Genomic DNA, 21,960 nt, shown 5'->3' on the forward strand with positions numbered 1-21,960 from the left:
TTTTTCTGCAGTGCCTAACATGCTGTTAATAGCTACCAGTGTATTTTTCATCTTATTCATTGTAGTTTTCATTTTAGAAGTCTGGTTTAGTGGGGGTTTGTTTGTTTTTTATCTATGTTCCTTCTCTTAACTTAGTTTTTGAACACATGGAGTATAGTTGTAATGATACTTTAATACATTTGCATGCTAATTTTAACATCCCATCAGTTCTGGCACATTTTTCATTGATTTTCTTCTTATTTGGGGTTGTATTTTCCTACTTTCTTACATGATTGGTAATTTTTTTAAATTTAAATTCAATTAACCAACACATAGTACATCATTAGTTTCAGATGTAGTATTCAACAATTCATCAGTCGTGTATAACACCCAGTGCTCATCACGTAATGTGCCCTTCTTAATGCCCATCACCTCATTACCCCATCCCCCAACTTACCTTCCCTCCAGCAACCCTCAGTTTGTTTCCCACAGTTAAGAGTCTTTCATGGTTTATCTCCCTCTCTGATAGGTAATTTTTTAAAAAGATTTTATTTATTTATTTGACAGACAGAGATCACAAGTAGGCAGAGAGGCAGGCAGAAAGAGAGGAGGAAGCAGGCTCCCTGCTGTGCAGAGAGGCCCATGGGGGGCTCAATCCCAGGACCCTGAGATCATGACCTGAGCCAAAGGCAGAGGCTTAACCCACTGAGCCACCCAGGTGCCCCATTGATAGGTAATTTTTAATTGAATACCAAACACTGTGAAATTTATCTTATTTTGTCCTAGATATTTTGTATTCCTATATCCTTTAATTTTATTCTGAGCTTCAGTCAAGTTACTTGGAGATATTTTGATCCTTTCAGGTCTTGCTTTAAAGTTTGTTGGGCATGACTAAAGCAGTGCTCCTCAGCCTATGGCTAATTTTGAATCACAGGGTTTTCTAGTCTGGCTAGCAGGAAGAGTCATTATTCCCAGATGCATTTGAGAACTGACTATTTGTCCCTCTAATCCATTCAGAAAGTTCTTTCTATAGTCTCCCCTAATTCACTCACTTGCATGAGCTAATCTGCATTCTGCTGAATACTCAAAAGAGACATTCTGCAGGGCTCTGAAGAGTTCTCTGTATGTAGCTCTCTGCTTTCTGGTGTTCTCTCTTGTGAATCCTAACCACCTTGGTCTTTCTGGAGATTTCTGTCTCAACTCAGAGAGATACCTGGGTTCTGCTCCTTGCAATGTGGCCTGGAAACCTTCTTGAGCAAAGGTAGAGCTCAGTTCCTTAGTTTTCTATCTCTCAGTGACTACTATCTTTATTGACTGATATTCCAGATCTTAAAAACTGTTGTTTCATATATTTTATAAGTTTTCTTTTATGTTGCTGTCTCAGTTGGAATGGTAAATCTAGTGCCTATTACTCCATCTAAACTGTAGTTAATGTTTTCTTTTAAGGAACTAGGAATATTTTATCTCAAAAACAAACACAAAACAAACAAACAAAAAAACAACTTGGCTACATGGAGCCAGAAATGAATCAGAGATCTATGAGCTACATTATGTATTCTGGTTTATTTTGGCTACTCTTGCTTTGTAGAACTAAACACATTTTAAATTTTCTTTGTTTCTATGCTGATGCTCAGAAAATAACTCCTTATTTAAGTCTTGTTTTAATTGGTAACTAAGTCAAAAGAATGAATGATATTAAAGCACAGAAGTATAATGAATACAACACTGAGCAAAGAATCATACTTTATATTCTATATGACATATAATAAACTCAAGTTCAGAAGAGTCATTAAAAAAGCATATTTAGTGAGCGAGTTTTAAATTTTTTAGTTGGTAGTTATTTCTATAATAGTGACTTTTATATGAATTGTTGAAAAATCCTTTGAAAACAACTGCCAATATACTTCAAGAACTATAAATATGCAGTTACCTTTGACCTACCAAATCCCTCTTTCAGAATATTTTATGAAACCAATTATTATATTAAGTAGGAATAAAAGCTAAATGCATAAAGGTATCCTATGCAAAGTAATTTATAGTGGTGAATAACTGCAATGTGCCAAACATATTATAAATAATATCTCATTTAATTTGTACAACCTCTAAGAATAGTTATTGTTATTGCACAAATGAGGAAGTTGAGGTTGAGAGTGCCAATAAATAGCAAGTCAGAAGACAAGCTGAAATTCAAATCCATTCTGACTTAAAACTTATGCTTTTAGCTTTTGACTCTTTCATCTAGGAAAATGAAAATAGGTATGTATTAGGGTAACTGGATATGGATTAGTTTACCTCCATCCACCCTAACTTAAAATTTCCATTACTATTATGATTCATTTTTATTTTTCTTGTTGACTAGATATATCTTTTTTAAAAAAATCATTAAAGTAACGTCATCAGATAACTGTTCTGGATTTTAGCAAAGAAGGGAAGTTGGGAAGTATCTATGTCCTCTAGAATTCATGGTGGAAAGAAGGAAGGAGTTTCCTAGGGATATACTAACCTTCCCTTCAATAGCTGCTCTAGCGGTTTCCTAATTTATTTAAAATAAATCAACATGGGAATGTGTAGAAATTGACAGAAATAGAGCTTGAGAAGCTTAAAAATTCCAGAGGGAGCAAAGAAGGAATTGCTCCAGTGCAGGGATGCTTACATTTCTGTTGGTGAATATCCTCTTCAGGATATGAGGGGGAAAGGGCCAAGGTCATTTTTATGGTTTATAAGGTCTGTGATAAGAAAGCAATGGTTTAATTAAAAAAAAAAAGAAAGCAAAAATAACAACTCTGTACGGGTCATTGTTGGTCTGACAACATATATATTATAGTGTTATCTGTTACTAAATTTTATTTTTCTAAATAGATTGAGAGGGGGGTAACAAAATCCCCTTCTTTTTTTTTTTTTAAGATTTTATTCATTTTATTGACAGAGAGAGACACAGTGAGAGAGGGAACATAAGCAGGGGGAGTGGGAGAGGGAGAAGCAGGCTCCCCGTGGAGCAGGGAGTCTGATGCGGGGCTTGATCCCAGGGCCCTGGGATCATGACCTGATCTGAAGGCAGCCGCTTAATGACTGAGCCACCCAGGTGCCCCCAAATCCCCTTATTTCTAATGAGTAAGACTTAATTATGAATAATCCAAAGAAAAGAAAGCCTGCTCCTGCTGAGTCAGGCTTCATGGTGCCATAGGAAGACTGCAGGAGTTACGGGGTGATGAACATCGATTGAATAAGCAGTGAGCATCTTCCTTGCTTAGGGGATCCATAGATCCAACTGAATCTCTTGACTCCCTATTTTCAAATACAGAACTTAAGATGGGACCAGGTAACAGTTCAAACCAAGGTCCACATTGAGTCACTGACCTTGTTTTCTAAAGTCAGCTACATCCCTGCAAAGCAGTATATATTGAGCTATAAAATGTCCCGTGCTGGGACTAATGACAAAATAATGGTTGGCTGATGACAGACTTCTTTCTTTGTCCAATAAAAAAGATTTTATTTTCTCTTTGAAAGTCTGTGGTTAAGAGAGCTCAATATAATTGACCCATCTGAGTGGGTGGGCAAGGGAACTGAAATAACATTACTCCTAATTCTGCAGGTTCCTTAGAGCCAAGTTAAATACCTCTTTAAGGTGTAAGGGGAAGATTTTCAGTTCCAGTGAGTTCACTTACTAGCTGTGTGACACAGTGCCCTGTGCAATGCCATGTTTTGAAAAGTCAGTTTCCTTATCGAGAAACTGAGGAAAAACTCTGCTTCACAGATATATGAAGCCCACGGTTCCTAGCACCTATAAACGGCTCTCACTGATACAGGACTTTAATAAATATTTAATGATATATGTCAAGGGTTATGAATGATGCTAGTTTTATACACAGTAAAATTAATCGACGAACTTTGTACAAAATACACACACGCAGGCACCTAGGTGGCTCAGTGGGTTAGGACGCTGCCTTCGGCTCGGGTCATGATCTCAGGGTCCTGGGATCGAGTCCCACATCTGGCTCTCTGCTCAGCAGGGAGCCTGCTTCCCTCTCTCTCTCTCTCTGCCTGCCTCTCTGTCTACTTATGATCTATGTCTGTCAAATAAACAAATAAAATCTTTAAAAAAATATACATATGCACCACCTACACACACATGCCAAGCATGCACACACATACACAGAGTTATACTCATTGTATCCATGCCAGAATTGCTGAAATGACTGAACTAGAACAGGGTCTAACCATAAATACCTTTTCTGAAGCTTCCCAATATGCACCCAGAACTGAGAACCACTGGACAATGTTCTTTATCTGAGGTACATAGAATTCTTGATAGAATGCAGGAAATTCATGAATTTGGATGGGAAAAACTTAGACCTTTATTTTCACTAACTTCTGCTGAAATTTAGCATTTCCTCCTGTATACAACAAACCGCAGTAGCGCTATCAATACCTCTAACTTTGCACTGACAGAAGCCATGGAAAATCACACAATTGTCACAGATATCTCACCATGTCACTGACAGTCACCATTATATGTCAAAATTACAGTACCCTAATAACTATTAGTAATCTAATAATTATTAGATCTGCCACCAGGCTGAATTTCTAGTGACTTATTAAAGAGGAACATGCATTACTATAAGGTATTCTTTAAAATGAGTTGAGCATTCTATTTTATGACAATGGGAATCCTTTGCAAACTACCAAATTGAGTTTTACACATTCAAAAACATTCTGAAGAAAAGCCTTTAGGTTTCACAAGGGTGTATACGGAGCCCATGGCACACACGCACACATGGAGAGTTAAGAACTCTGTATTTAGAGGCTATTGGTCAAGAAAGTGCTTTCAGAAATGCTGATGAAGAACAACTTCTTTGGAATAATTTTGAACTTAATGTGCATAATGCTGATTTCCCAGTAATGAACTGAGAAAGGGTTTCAGCAGAATGAGGTGTATTGTAATAGAAGTATATTTACATATCAATTGTTCTTCCTTTATTAATTTCTCTAACAAAGCCATCACTCCCTTTTCTATCTTCACCAGCTAATTTACTGCTGAATCCCTATCTTTTGCCTAACTCTTACTTTAGCTGCCACAAATGATAGAAAATGTCAGTCTTTGTTTGCTAATTCAGTGCATTCAGACAAAATGCAGCATGTTTTTTTTTTTTTTTTGGTAAAAATTTTTTTCAAAGTCTAAAATATATGGTTTCTAAGGCTTTTGCAGTGAGAATGAAAGGATTCACTTAAAATTGATTTCTGTAAGCCCTAATTATACAGTACATTTCATAATAAGCATTGCAAAATCTCAGCTTAGGAACAAAACAAAAAAAAATCTCTTAGTAATAATTGTCACTACAATGATCAGTGTGCCAAATTTAATTCACAGATAAATAAAAGGAAACCTTGAAAGCTGGGCAGAAGTCTAATATAAGTGTAGGCTTTGGTGGAACTCTGTGATAGTTAAGAAACAAGCTCTTACAATATATTTCAGGATCTCTTTATATTCAAGATGTTCTTCCAGCTGTCTCCTCAAGTTCATGGTCAACTGGTGCCTGTTCTCTCTGGAAAGAGAGATACTAGCTGCTGATATCAGCTGACCTACATCCCTTCTCCACAACCTCCAGAATAATTTCTTTTTCAAAAGTTAGCCCTTGCTTAGAAGCTGCCACAGTGGGTTGAATTATCTGATCCCTGTCATTAAAGGTGGCAGCCACGCACTTGAGAATGATGTGGGAAAACTCCAGTGAGAGTGATAATTAAACTTGGAAAATGAAGGGTCACCTTCTTTCATTCAGCTCATTGGGTTTGGCATCAGAGTAATTCCAAAACAGTGGGGGATATTCTACTCTCAGCATGGCAATATCTAGGTGCAACACATTATTTCCATGGGTTCAAATGGGAATGCCATTTTAATTGTATTTAAAATGTTATCTTTGATATGGGGAATAAAATGTTAGAAATTAGTTCTAAGAATATAGAAAAAGAATAATGAATACAATCTAAATGGTGAAAGAATTAGAAACAAGAAATGCAAGCATTGTTTCCTCTGAAGAAAAAGCATTATAGGAGAAGAAAATTGTTTCTGGGGAAATTGAAAAGAACATTTAAATGTGCCTCTTCTTCCTGGCTGTGGAATTACAAAGTGAAGGTTTCATCTCAGCTTTCTTGTCTACTTACTGTCATTTCTTGGAGGCCATTATTTAACATCTCACTCCTGCCCAGAACAGGGTAGACAGAACTTAAGCCATTGGTGGGAGTTCTCTTCCAGGAAAAACGTAATTTTTTTTTTCAGATACACTATAGGAGCAATATTTGGGGGAAATTATATTTCATACTATTCTTATGCTGCATTAAAAAGTCATATTGAAATTTTAAAGGCCTGAAATGACACTATAGTAGGTACATTAGAGAATACTATCGTTAGAAAGGAGCACAGATGCTAAAAGCAAGTTTCAAGTTCAAATTCTGGTTTCACTGTATATAATAATCCTAATCTGATCCATGGGGAATATGTTCAAAGAGCTCCAGTGGCTACTTGAAACCATGGGTAGCACTAAACCCTCTAAAAATAATCTGTGCTTTTTCCTATACGTACATACGGACGATAAAGATTTAATTTATAAATTAGGCACTACAAGAGATTAACAATAATAACTAATGATAAAATAGAACAATTATAACGGCATACTCTATTAAAAGTTGTGAGAATGTGATCTTTCTCTCTCTCTCAAAATACTGTATGGTACTGTCTTCACTCTTTGTGATGATGTGAGAGGACAGTGTCTATGTGAGGAGATGAAGTGAGGTGAATGACATAAGCACTGTGACAGAGCTTTAAGCAGCTACTCACTTTCCAAACAATACATCAGAAGGAAGATCACCTGCTTTCAGACCATGGCTTGACTGCTGGTAACTAAAACCACAGAAACTGTAACTGTGGATGAGTGGGGAACATTGTATTAGCTGTGTAACTCTGGGCATGCTACTTAACTTCTCTGTTTCCTCTTGGTTTCCTCTCTGTGAAATAGGGAAAGTAATAGTAAGTAATAAGTAAGTAATAATAATAAGATTGTTTAAAGAGGGGTGCCTGGGAGGCTCAGTGGGTTGGGGCCTCTGCCTTTAGCTCGGGTCATGATCCCAAGGTCCTGGGATCAAGCCCTACATCGGGCTCTCTGTTCGCTGGGGAGCCTGCTTCCTCCTGTCTCTGATTGCCTCTCTGCCTACTTGTGATCTCTGTCTGTCAAGTGAATAAATAAAATGTTAAAAAAAAAAAAAGATTGTTTAAAGAATGAGTGTTAAAATATATAAGGCAGTTATAACAGTACCAAGTACAATTTAATCTTATAAGAACTCAAGCTTATTGTGATTGGTATTATGTCACTGCATGTTCAGTACCTGGTATAATACTCAAACTTGCAGACCATCTTTAAAAATTTATTTATAGGAATGCCTGGGTGGCTCAGTTGGTTAAGCATTTGCCTTCAGCTCAGGTCATGATTCCAGGGCCCTGGATCAATCCCCACATTGGGCTCCTTGCTCAGCTGGGAGCCTGCTTCTCCCTCTCAATCCTCTCCTTGCCAGTCCCCCTACTTGTGCACTCTCTCTCTCTGACAAATAAATAAATAAAATCTTTAAAAAAGTATGTATAGATATATAGATAATAAAATAAAATATATATATACATATGTGCATATATGTAATGCATGTATATATAATAATATACACAATAATAATTGTGTGTATATATAATAAATATATATATACGTGTGTGTGTGTATGTATGATTCTTCTTATGGTTGACCCACTTTTTGTCCTAGTCGTTCTGAGAAAAACTTCCCACGAAATTTGGGTCCTTTAAAAAACAAACAGCTCAACCTAACTGTTATTAGAGTTGATTGTATTATGTGAACACAGAGATGATTTGCAACATCATTTTCAGAAAGTGAAAAATTCCTAATGAACAAAAGCTATAGGTTTCATATGGGTCTTCATAGTTCCCTTCATATCCGAAAGTTTGACTTAAGGAAGATTAATTATATTCTAAGTGTCTAAATTTTGTTTCAATATAGGAAAACCTTGAAACAATTAGGACTTTCTAAAACAGAAAAAAGAAGAACAAAATTTGATGGGTTAGACAACAGTATGATAGCAAAAGTCCCTTGGTAAGATTTTCTAATTTACCAGTTTGTGGGAAAACAATTTTCATTAGACTTTCATCAGATTTTAAAACATTTATCATTAGGATACTTAAACCATTCCAATTTATCTTTGAATCTTTTCTACAAATAAAGACACACATGGCTCAAACCTCAACCTCCATTCATCACCAGCTCTGAGACAGATAATACGATGGAGAGAGGGAATGTGTGTATGTGTGTGTGTGTGTGTGTGCACATGCACGTGTGTGCATATGTGCACTGAAGTGAGGGGAGGGGAGAAAAAAAATGAATGAATGACATCAAGAACAACTGTAACCATCTATTGAAGAGAAAATACCATCTATAGGTTAAAAAACTACTGACAACATATAAAAATCCATAAAGAAATGAAATATATGTAATCTTTATATACAGTACTTTTAAAGAAAGGGTTTTATAAAAAATAGTGACTCATTTAGTATAAAAGTATTAAAATTATTTGAATTATTTCCCACTGGAAAAACATAAATACACTATATACGAAGATATTCTGCTTCTGCCTCAGATTTATATTTAAAATGATTTATAGTCTGCAATTTCTTCCTAAGGTCATCACCTTCATAAATACTAGCCACATCCAGTGAAAATCAACTCAATAAAATGAGTATTTCATTTCTCTTCCTCCTGCTTATGTAGATACTTCTTCCATCTGCATGGCACCCATTTATAACAAAGCCTCACATTGTGCAGATTTTTATGAGTTCTTGAGCTTTTCTTTCTTTTTTATCTTTCTATGCATCAGCAAAGCAACTGGCAGATTCTTTAATAAAATATATTATACACATTAATATTTATAAGCCTATGAATTGGATGTTTAAATAAACATTCACCAACTTATGCCAATTCTTTTGTTTTAGACGTTAAATCACACTTACATTGTCTGGAAAGTCAGCTTTTAGTTCAGTGACACTTTGACACCAATATGCAGCCGTTTTTTCACTGATGAGCTCAATATTCAGGAAGGAGCTTTGTCCAGGGCCATACAGAGGGCCAGAGGTAGTCCCCCGAATAATTCTAGGTGAAACATTTGTCACGATGTCCTGATAAAAGAGTAAAGATATTGGGTCTCCTTTTGACAAAGAAAAACTACAATCCTTATTCTTTGCTCTTTTCCATATGACAATATTTTACTAAGTCCTTTCTCACATTTTTACAGAAGGACTTAAAAAATGTATTTTAAATTACATGTGAACATAAACTACTTCCAGATGAAAGAGTAAAATATTTGTTAGTTTTATTTAAATTACTTCCTGTACTTGCAAGGTTAGTATAGTAAAAAAAAAAAATAAGTAAAATATGTAAATTAATTTACACTGGTTTGGGGCATACATATTTTAATTTGTTTGCAATTAAATAATAAATAAAAACCTGGTAAGTAAAATGTAAGAATATCATTTCAGTCTATTTGATGCAAATACCTTCAATGAGATTTTTAACTCCAATAAAAGCTAATGTTTTGTAAAGAAAAAATATTTTTTTAAAAAGCAATTGCAATGTAAATCAGCCAAGGACTACACATTAATACTACCGGCTCATCAAACTTCAACACATACTCTAACAAACTAACTAGGTTGGCCAACTTACCTATAGGATTCTAATTATAAATACACATTCAATGAGAATTCACTTCTCCCCAGACTGAAATGAGGATATCAATAACTTCCTGATAACTATAAACAGTAAACAGTCAAATTAACTTGCTTGTTAAGTGTAATTAACAATGCACAACTGCTTCTAAAGCTGTATTAACAAAGAAGAGTAACATTCTTACATTACTAAAAACTAGAAAGAAACAAAGAAGAAAAATGTTTCTTTAGCCAACTTCCAATTAAAATTAATTTTGAGTAAAGGTCATTTAGTTAAGGATTTATCAGAATTAGTCATTTAAGTACCCCTCCTCACCATCTTGTCACTTTTAGTGAGATAACATGAACCCCCATTAGTATATAGCAATTAAGGTCAATTTACATATTTTAATTAAGAACCACCCCATATAAAACAATTAGCGTAATAGGCATACTAACTGGATTTCATAACATTTGGACGTTTTTCCAACTAGATAGACAGGAAACCTTAATTAGCATTAATTAGTGCTGATCTGCATATGTTTGATAAGGCATACCCTTGCCACAAAAGATTATTTATTCCTGAATCTGCCAAATGCTACAGTTGCAGAGGATGAAAGGACTTTTCTTCACATTGCATGTTAATTTCTGGTAATTTACATTCACTTTTACATTCGAATTAGTATATTATAAAATAAATGGTATAAATGTTACAATAAGCCTCCTTAAATATGTACATTTTTACTTATAGGAATCCTGCCAGTTAATGTTTTACTAATTAAGCCATTCCACTTCTATTGTAATTGTGGGCAACACCACCAGCCTTACTTTGATTTGCTATTGTGAAACAGTGTTCCACAATCTTATAATGGGTAAAATGACAAGTAGAGTCGCTGCAGGAAGCTCAAGCCTGGTGGGTCAAATTTCTGTCTTGGCAAATGCTTCAATATGTGCCCTGCAACCCAGCAGGTGGCTTCTGTGCAGCTCCCCCAGGTCGGTACTCTCTCGCAATCATGGGCAGAGGAGACCATTCTAGCAACAAGTAAAGCTGGTTTTCCTCTATACTCCAATTTTCAAGAGCCACACCTTTTAAGCCTTGAGGTCCTCATTCCCTCTGCTTTACCCCCTACCCTAAAAGCCCTTCACGTAGATAAATCAATTCTAGGCCACAGGTTGTGCTCTGCATAGGAAAACTTGGCCAAGGAAAGAGGACACAGTCCTCTTTCAGTTCACCAACTCAGGAGTCTTGGCACTGAGTAGCTTCACAAAGGAAGGGGGGCACCTATTTTAAATTACCATTATATAATTTAGTGACACCTCCAGTTTACTGAATGAAATGGATTAATGTTGGCAGCATCCCTGTTCTCGCCCATTCTTCAGGTCTTGGCTTCAACTTCAGTCCCTTGAAAAACATGCTGATCTCTCCAACATCATCAAGTCTTAATAAGTTGCTCTGACTTATGCCATCATAGCAATATATACCATCCCCAATTGGCATTCTTAACATCCTGCATTGTTACTGTCTATATTCTGGTCTGAACCTTCCATGAGAATGTAAGGTATGGAAGAAGAGACATTATCTTTGCTATTACATGCCCAGCTTCTAGCCTGGCCTTTTGTAGGTGCTCAAACAATGTTTTTTAAAGAAGCCTAGAGCAAAATTCTAGGCACTAGAATGGGTCTTGTCCTGAGGGATGGGAACTATACAGGATTTATGCTGGCTTTATTCTGTTGCTAAACAGACATGTGGGATTGGAATTGTATTCAAATTTCAGGAATTGGTTCTTTGCTTAGATCGTTTCCTACTAGTCTGTTACTCTAGAACTGGGGATTTTCCTTGGTTCCCCTGATAGCTCAGGGACCTCTTCTCTGAATAGCTCCCTACTACCAAATACAGCTACATCCTGGAAGTAGTGTGCTTCACACCGATTGTTCGTTACTCCACCTCTCCCCATCTCAGCCATCTCAGCCTACTGCAGAGCCTCAATGACAGGAAGCATGCTTGAACTTCATCACCCTGGAACTTCTAAGATCTCCCTGATTGTTGACCCTAACTTTCTGGGTTATCCAATCTCTAGGATCTAAATATCATTGCCTCATCAAACATAATCCGCTCTAGGGCTTTTCTAGATCAGGTGGATGTGAGTTCTTAATCTGGTCCATGACTACTTAGGGGATTTATTAGCCAATGAATCCATTAGGATCTTAACCAACTGTATTTGCTTCTTGTGTCCACACCCTACTAGGCTGGGCTCACATCTTCCCACAGTATGCTTAGGAATTTTTAAATATCATAAAATAAAGAAGACAGAGTGGAAGAACTGCACCTATACTGAGTAAGGAAAATCTCAATGGTCCAGTAATTCTAAGCCATATGCTTTTTCACAGTAACTCTCCTCATAACAATTAGGTCAACAACTCACAACAGCCAAAGGGTCAATAAATTGACAAGATTTAACTGGAGTACAGTCAAGCAAATGCTTCTTTCTTAAAATGCCCCACTTTAGTGGTAACTTAAAACCTAAAATTTTGCCATTAGAGATTTTCCCTTTGTTTACTGTGACTTAGGAGTAATTTTATTGTTAGGTTTGTTTTATTTTTCTCTTCCATAATCTGGTATTAAACTCTAAATATACCAAAGTAGAATTTTCAATGATCTCTTTTTTTTTTTTAAGGCAAAAAAATTTTTTTTAAATTAATTCCCAAAGAGCCTTCAATCAATGATCTCTTTAACAAAGATTAAACAGGAAGTGCAAGGCAAAACAAGGTGAAATTTCATCTACTTGATAATAGGGCTTGATTATTCCTTTATGTTAATTTATGACAGGCAGTGTTTCTCTGAACAGGTCAGTTTTCTCTTTCCTCAACTCAAGCAAAGAAAAAAGATTCTGAACAACTGCCCAAACTACATATGCCTACTGTGTAGAGCTTGTCAACTATCAGTGAGTCAATTGTTGCCATCCTAGCAATTTAAAAATTCAACATATTCCAAATTCAACAAAAGTGCACAGATTCCAAGACTGTCACCCAGTGATGAATCAGTAATAGAAATTTTATTCTAGGGTTTCTTTCCCAAATTCATTCATATTTTCTACTTTGTCAAAAAAACCTTCTCCACTGACTTAAGACTTCTTAGAATTGTTAAATTAAGTGGAAGATGAATGAAAATGGATACAACCAATTATCCTGGGTTATATGATTATAGAGTTAGAGCTTCAATAATTGGGCAATAACTTACTAAAGCTTTTGACCTGGGAATACTAGAATTTGAGCATGATTTTATAAGATAATATTTTGCTTTAATATTTAATAGCTAAATTATATTAGCATTGCTTAAGGGAGTTAATATAACAAAATAAACATATTTGGAATATTTAGAACAAGTGAGTTCATTCTCTATAACAAAGAAGATGAATTACCATAGTTCTAATCTTCAGTGAGTTAAGAATATATTTTTTTTAATTGATGTTTATAGACAGGGAAATGTTAGGTGATACCTCTGCTTTATGTGATGTTGTTAAGTACCATTATAAAATCGAGCGTCAGTGACCTCTTAACATTTGAAGTGATGCTAGTGATTTTTCAGCATTAGTAAAGAGATTTAAATGGTAAACAGGCTGATTATATTTGCTTGTTTAAGTTCAGTTACTTGACCTCTCTTATATTAAAAAAATCCCTATCGTGTTTCCATGGTTACCACTGGATCAAGATAGTCACAATGGCCCCAGTGAACAGAAAAAGAAATTTTGCAGAGATGTCTTGGTAAGAGGCTAGGAAAAGAACTGGGTCCCCCAAAAGTTCAATGAAAATGAAAAAATAAAATTTTCAGAGTGAGCCACAGCTCCTATACCACAACAGATTAACTTAGAATTTGTTGAGTGAAAAGAGCAAGATATGGAAAAATAAATAGAATATGATACCTAAAACAAAACAACACAGCACACTGTTTAGTGAAAAGTACTTATGTGACCAAATAAAAGTAAGAGAATAATTAAAAATAATTCAGGAGAGTGGATGCTAGAGGAGACCTGGGGGTGGTGGAGCAAGGATCATTCTAAAAATATTAATAATTACTTGTAATAATTATATAAATATGAATTCTAAAAACTCAATAGAATAAATATGATTCTAAAATTATATGTAATTTTAAAAAAGTTTTACTCCTGAACTGCAAAAACACATTGGTAAAATGAGAAATCTGTTTAATGAATTTTGTGGTATCATAGTGCATATTGTTAAGAGCTACGGAGAAAATTATATTGGTTTACCTGAAAACCTGTCATTTAAATCTTAGGGTAACTTTTCCTTTTTCTAATTTCCAAAATTCTGCTGTCAACTGGTTGATTTTGGCAAACAAATCTTTTAATTAATTAGTTTTGTAAGCCAGAATTTCAAAAATTAAATGTATTGCATGACAAACCGTCTTCTAAAATATACCACTTTCTGTATAACTGGGATTTATCTATACATTATTCCAGGGTAGAGGAGAATCATTTTGCAAATAAATCTAACCACAAATATCCTGTTATATAATATAGTTCTATCATTATAAATCTGGCATACAGCTACCCTGGGAATAGCAAAAAGTAAAATAAAATTCAACAGTGGCCCAGTTACCAGTGCAATTCCACTATTATGAAAGAACTCTCTAACATTTTATTTTCTTCATGAACTAAGTATATTAATATTTGATTACTCCCCAAAATACATGTTATAATGGTCAGAATAATCTCTACTTGGTTGTTTTGGGGTGGGGTGTGGAATGGGTAGGATGAGAATTTGTTCTTAATACATCAATTTTTCCATCCCAGTGTCTTCCATAAAGATAGCACTCAAAAACCTGAAATTGTGACAAAATTTACCCCTTTGTCATAAGGAACTTTAAAATCTGTCTACCCATATGGAAAACATAGCAAACAAGAGTATGAGTGTTATTTAGAAATATAAGATAAATTATCAGAGAAGTAGTGGCATTGAGATTATATAAAAAGTAACAATTTAGATTTTTATAATACAGATCTTTCACATACATCATTTTATTTGATCTTCATGATTCTGTCATCACAGTGCTAATACTAAAACTGGGACTTAGAGATATTAAAAGGACTTGTCCACTTGTGCCCAGCGCTAGTGAGCATTAGAGATGAGACTAGAATTCAGGTGCATTTATGTGATATGAATAATATTAGTGACCGCTTAACATTTGATGCAGGTGATACCAATTAGCACTAATTTTCACTGCAAGAAAAACAAGTCAACTTAAACAAGTTTTTTTTTTTTTTCTTTCCAAACGTGGAATGTGGTATTTAGTTTAAGGAAAAGGAATAATTCCCATAACAGGAAGGAAATCCATTTCAAAATGTTTCTCTGTCTCTTTTCTCTGCTTCTATTTGCATTGCTCTTCATTCTTCCCTCTCTCTATAGAGGGCTTCCTCTGTTAGAGTTCAAGTTCATATGATAGAACCATAGGCCCCTGGCAGGTTCCAGGCTAGAAGGTATAGGTATAGTCACATTCAAATCTTATAATCTCTCAGGCCCAATTTTTCCCCAGTGGCACAGACTCTAATGGGCTTAATTTTGGTTTGATATTCACCCCTTGTCTAATTAACTATATCTAGCAGGGTAGAATAAATTAAGATTCTTATATATGTTCATAAAAACAAAGATGGAGTAATTGAGAGCTAAGCAAATAGTTGTAAAGGAGTCTTAAAGAATCCACACCTGGACTAGTTTTTGCACCATTCACCTTAGAAAACTTAGAAGAAAATATCATATGGACACTGAGAAAGTATAATTAACTAGGAAAGTGGATGCAAAATGGACAAAATTATTATCATGTAATGAAATGAAACTTTGACAATCCATTTCCTATTCCTGTGGCCCGAAACCTTTCAAGATCAAAATTGTAAGAACTCTTTATAAATCCTTTCACATTTTAGGTTACGTTGGGAATTTAGTGATTCCAGTACATTGGTGTGCTGAAGACTGTCCACACAGACAGCCTGCCGTACACTCATCAGTCTCAGTCTCGTACTGGACTGAACTGACAGGATGGATACCCTGTGTGTGAAGAGTAAGAGAGCAGAAGTAAAAGGAAAAAACAAACAACACAGTCTGTTCTAGAATGACTGCAAAAACTATTTATAACTTGAGTAGGCTTAAAGAATGGAACAATGAATAGAAGCTGAATATAGTGACTATCTCCTGTATGTCAGAGAAGGACTTCTACTCACACACTCTCTAGTGCTCACTTTGGATCAAACGTCCCCCACCTCTTAGTGTCAAACATAGTCTAGAAGATTTGGTATTTCACACCGCTCAAGCATGGAGATGAACTTTTAAAATTTTAGTTATGTCATATGAGCAAAATATTCAGTCACACCTTGTATAGTCTTTTGTCTTTCCTGGAGCCCTTTTTCAAAGAGCTTATAACTTTGTAAACAGGACACCAGAAAGTAATTTGTTTTGCTCTTTGACTTTCTCATCTGTCAAAGCGGCTTCACTATACGACAGAGAGGTTGTAGGATGGTACGTGAAACAGTACACATCTGACACGGGTATTTGATAAATACATATTTATTCATGCTTCAGGAGGAGTTCAGCACCTGGCCTTAACCAGTACGTGGGCTGAAGCTGAGAAAGCAACAGGAAACGAGGATGGGAAGGTTGTAGAGTTGGGTCAGATTAGAGAGTCCTGAATGACTGTTTTAAGGAGTTCAAACTTTTTTGTGCAGGCTTGGGGAATCCATTGTGTTCTGTCTCCTATTCAAGTTATTAATACCAATAGCTCACAGCAGCTGTGCATTCACAGAGATAAGTTTTACAAGGAACAGATGAAGAGCTTTTTCAGAGCTGATATCAGATGGATTAGAACGTGATTAATCAACAGACAGACTGATTAAATTATTGGGTTCACTGTTCAGATAAGAGGTTTTGGATACACTCTGCCAAACTGTAATTAACTTAGAAATTTCTGCTGGCCTGCTTATAAGATGATCATGTGATATGCTTTGAAGAAATCTTTTAAGGCCTAGAACAGCAGCTGTGAAGGTGTAAGCATGAGTCAGTTTTGATAATTATTAATCACCTTCAAGTATTAAAGCAGAATTTTTTTTTCATTGAAAATGATAAATATTTTTAAAACTTTACTTTTTATCAAACTTGTATAAATTCTCTAGTTTTACTCTAGAAGCCACTGTAAATGAAATGGCTATTATTTAAGGAAGGAAGCATCTAAAAGCATCAGACATGAGTTTTTCATTTCTGCAGTATGGTTAACAAGATATTGACAAAAAAAAACTCTCACAGTATAGTACATTTAAACATATGGGACTGGGATATGAAAAAAAACAAAAGAGGAACAACTGAACTGGTGTCAAAATAAGGAAATCACTTCAGGATAAAAAATAACAAAACAGATTTTCATAAGGAGAAACTAACCTGTAAGGTGGTTTCTGCTCTCAATGTTTCTGCTGGTGTCCCTGGTGGCCAAGAGCCTGGTATCTTTATCTCTCTCTCTTTTTTAAGATTTTATTTATTTATTTGACAGGCAGAGATCACAAGTAGTAGAGAGGCGGTGGGGGGTGGGGGGGAACGCAGGCTCCCCACTGAGCAGAGAGCCCGATTTGGGGCTTGATCCCAGGACCCTGGGATCATAACCTGAGCCGAAGGCAGAGGCTTTAACCCACTGAGCCACACAGGTGCCCCAAGAGCCTGATTTCTAATGGCTTATACACATCTGAGAGAGCAGAAAAAGTCAGGGCCTAACCATAAGGTAGGATAAACAAAAAGCAAAGTTCTTAATTTGTGAGCCAGGAAACAACCGGAGGGCAATGGTGGGGTAAATGTCCATTTTAGCCTTAATTATGGATGAAAAAGAAAAGAAGTCTCCCTTATGATTTCAAACTTGTGTGGGCTGCAAAAATTCAAGTTGAAAATTTGGTTTAGAGGTGGCTCCTGGTTGTGGTATCCACAGATAACTAGGAGAAATAATCTCAAACTATCTCTGGAGGGATTTTTACCCCAGGTATCAAGAGATTCTCATAAATAAATTTCCATGGAAAGTGGACTCATAACAGAAGAGTTCTGCTAAACAAATGAGAAAAAAAATATCATAAGTAAGAGCCAGTAGGAAGAAAAAGGTACAAAATCAGATCCACAGAAGAATACAGATGCTGACATTATAAGATCTAGAATATGAATGTTAATATGTTTGAAAAATAAAAGAGGGACTTGAATGTATAATCAAAGAATAGGAAACTCACAACAACATGAAAATTTAAAATAGAAGCAAAAGGAATTTCTAGAAATTAAAAAAATACATATAGTACAAATTGGGAAAACAGAACTTTAATAGTTTGGGGTAAACAAGAGATTGGACTTAGCTGAAGGGAATTAGTCCACTTGATATGTGTGGGAAGATTAAATGGGATGCAAAACATGATACGGAGGTTGAGAGGCATGGAAAATAGAGTGAGAATGGAAGGAGAAATCTAACTGGGGCTCCCAACAAAGATAATGGGGAGTCTTGAGAGAGGCAATAGTTCAAGAGATATTGTTAGAGATTTAGTAGAATCAATGAGACACCCAATCTTCAAATTCAGGGAAAAGGACAAACTCAAGGAAAAAAATTTTTTTAATTGCAAATAAAATACCAAAAACAGACAGCAAACTTAAGTAGCCAGATAAAGAAAAGATTACCTACAAAGGAAAAGCAGATTGATAGTGAATTTCCTGACAGTGCCAATGGAAGTCAGAAGAGAGTAAAATATTTTCTCTAAAGAAGGAATGCTCAAATAAAAAAATAAAAAAATAATAATTAAAAAATGAAAAAAGGGAAGGAGTGTTAACTGAGAACTGCATAACTTCATAATCATAATTCAAGAATGAGGATAAAATAATTACATTTTTTAAACAAAAGGAAAGATGAGCAAATAGTAGACAGCAGAGAAAAATGAATGAGTTAATGCTGATTCAACTAGGATGTATGTGAAAAACAAAATATTGGAAGAATAATAAGAATAAATCAAGCTGCATAAAAATGTAAGCTGTATGATTACATTAAATGAAATATAAGAACAGGCAAAACTGAACAGCATACTATTTAGAGATATATATGTGGTAATGTTGTGGTAAAAATAAAAATCAGACTGGAGAGACACCAAGTGACACTCAAAGAAATGGGAGAACTCAGATTTGTTTTACGCGTGCTGGCAGACCCAGAAGGGCTCCCACTCCAAGTTCTGGGCCTGGGGTCTCAGGGTTATGTGGTTTTATAGGGGACTGCAGGCAGTCAGGTTCCAAGGGCTAGGCTGTCTGCTGGTAGGTAGGTTTAAACGGGGAGGGGGGTGCACTTAAGGCAGGGGGGGCGGGGGTGCGTGGGGCTGCCTTAGGCAGGAGCAGTATGCAGGGAGCCTGTGGCAGGAAGCCCGTTAACAGAAGCAGAAGCAGCTGGTTATCTCTTGCTCCCAGTAGGACTTCTGGTTATCTCTAGCTTATTGTTAGTAACCTTCCATCTTCTGGCCCTGCTCTGGATAATTTTCTTCTTCCTTAAAACACATACAAACGCAAGAAAACAATGATGACAAAATCTAAGTCATTGATGAGGGAGCAGAAGCCTAGCTGAAAACAAAACATTGAACTGACACTCTGCAACTTCTATCCTATCCCCTCTCCTGGGTAGGATTTGTGTGACAGAAATTCCAGAAATCTCCCAACTGCCTTAATGATAATACCTTGCTAGAGGGGAAAATACCCTTAACCTGACAATGACAAGGCACCTGATATCTTGTAGATCAGTCCTCTTTAGCATAGGAAAGTTGAAAACCTCCCCCTTTCCTTACTGCCCCCAATCCCATAGTATATAATCAGTCACCACTCACACCTCAGTGCAGCAGCCTTTCTGCCCACTGGTCATGTCACTGTGCTTTAATAAAACCACCATTTTGCACCAAAGACATCTCAAGAATTCTATCTTGGTCATCGGCTCTGGACCTCACCCTAATGAACCTTACCTATATTCCAAAACCACACCATCATGACCTCTAGAGGTAAGAGAAAGGGCTATATTTGAGTAGGGGTACACTGCGTCAGAGGTATGGGAATACCTTAGGTTTCTCTTTTTGTGTGAAATGTGAAAAAAGGTGTTCATTTTATTTCTTAAGATGTACATCGAAACTATTCTTTCCTCTTACACCACTTTTAGCTGACACTCATTAGGATAACAAAAGTAATTTATCTATAAGACCTACAAATCGAAACACCTCAGATTGGAAGCCTTAGGACCTGAAATCTTTTTGGCCTATGACCAAATTTATGATTTAGGGGTAATTTCAAATTCATCAAAATTACTTCAGGTAACACATATAGCTGGCTGTTTTAGGTCATCTTCCCCACCAGTACCCTAATGACCAAAATGGGAACATGCAGTATGAGGGAGGAAAAAAAAAAAAAGAGTTTATTTCTGCCAAGATCTGCAAAACCATTCAGTTAACAAAAAATCATTCATTTGAGCAAATATACAGTGTCATACTCCCCTAAATATAAGTTAAGTAGCCATGAGATTTAATAATTGAAATAATGAAGTTTAAAGTCTGCATTCTTATAATTCTAACACCTTTACCCAATAGCATTCTTTCATATATTAGGCCATAAAGATGCTTGTATTATAATTACAAAACTCCATTTAAAGAATGTATTATGTCCTACAGCACTTAGCCTTGACAAACAATTACTGGATATCACATTCAACTGAATAAAAAAGCAATCTTTATCACAGGTTAAAATTAGCCTTGGAACAATAAATTCTTCCAAAGCTATTGGAAACTCCAAAATGCCTTGCAACAGTCTCTTTTGAGGAAATGCAAACAAGTAAACTGAAGGACATTTGAAAAACTTCCTGTCTGTGTCCTCTAAAGTTTTTTCAATTTTTATTTTATTTGACTTAATTTTTTTTTTTAGTTTGATGGGTATAATCATGTTACATTTAAAGGTGATCAGTATGGCTACATAGGGAAAGATTTTACAAATTAGAATAAAAAAAAAAAACAAAAATAACCAAGCAAACAACAAAACTCAGCATTCTGGACTTCAGAATGTGTTATTTGTAATAGGACTCTATTTTAATTATCAGAACCACTTTTTAGGCTTTACTGTAGAAAGGAAAATTAAATGGCAAAGTCTATGCATTGGGTGGGATTCAGGCTATGCTATCCCCCAAATTGGCATCTTGGCATATTAAAGATCTTAAACTGAAGGAATTTTTAAAAGTGGTAGAGACAGGAAAGTTACTCTGAGCTTACACTCTGGCCCTACGTCTCTGACACAGGTCTTAAAATGCCCCTGTGAAAAATACTCTTCCTGTAGCAGAAGGAGGGAAGACATTCTTTTTTTTTTTTTTTTTTTTTTAAGATTTTATTTATTTTTCAGAGGGAGAGCGAGAGCGAGCACAGGCAGACAGAGTGGAAGGCAGAGTCAGAGGGAGAAGCAGACTCCCCGTGGAGCAAGGAGCCCGATGTGGGACTCGATCCCAGGACGCTGGAATCATGACCTGAGCCGAAGGCAGCTGCTCAACCAACTGAGCCACCCAGGCGTCCCAGAGGGAAGACATTCTTATCACTAGAGATGGGGAGTTTAGGGCCAAGAAATCTGTGGAGACAAATCTTGTTAAACTCATCCTTATCTTCTTAGTTACTTCTTTACCATTTACTCTCCTTAACCTAAACCCCTCTGTCTTGTCACTTCTTCCCAAATGTATTGTTTCTTTGTCTAAAAGGTGTAACAGGTTCCTGCTCTGGTCATCTCAGGTCTTCCTTCTCTTGTGAAGCCTCCCATGTACATGTAAAAATTCAATAAAATGTGTATGCTTTTCTCCTGTGAATCTGTCTTTGTCAGTTTAATTTTCAGACCCAGCCAGGGACCCTAAGAGGGTTAAGAAAAACTGTAAGTAGAACTGTCAATTTGTTCAAACCCAGTCCTCTGAGATAATATACATTCTTATCTATTCATCCTTCAAAAGACATTATGAAATGTAGAATTTTACCATTTAAATTACTTAATGAATTACTTTAATCATGATAGCTATTAATTCTGAAAATGGTGTAATTAAAATTGTTGGGTCCATGGTCAAAGGAGCAAGACTGATAACAAAGAGAAGGTCAAGCAAAAGCTTTATTTCACGCCAAGCATCGAGAATCAAACTGACAGTCCAGGGCCGTCTCTGCCTTACAGACTAGCTT

At 35.9% G+C, this 21,960-nt stretch overlaps 1 protein-coding gene across 5 annotated transcripts in view; it reads right to left on the reverse strand.

The window, feature by feature from the left end:
- DPYD (dihydropyrimidine dehydrogenase) overlaps positions 1-21,960 on the reverse strand; it is an 833,169-nt gene that overhangs the window by 337,797 nt on the left and 473,412 nt on the right. For 4 of the 5 annotated variants that reach the window (XM_059138489.1, XM_059138488.1, XM_059138487.1 and 1 more), the window contains one exon: positions 9,035-9,199. The exons of the other annotated variant lie outside the window; for it this stretch is intronic. In XM_059138489.1, coding sequence (XP_058994472.1) covers positions 9,035-9,199 — 165 coding nt within the window. The remainder of the gene's footprint in view (positions 1-9,034; positions 9,200-21,960) is intronic. 5 annotated transcript variants of the gene reach the window in all.

Source organism: Mustela lutreola, chromosome 10 (genome assembly GCF_030435805.1).
Source record: "Mustela lutreola isolate mMusLut2 chromosome 10, mMusLut2.pri, whole genome shotgun sequence".
Taxonomy (NCBI): Eukaryota; Metazoa; Chordata; class Mammalia; order Carnivora; family Mustelidae; genus Mustela; species Mustela lutreola.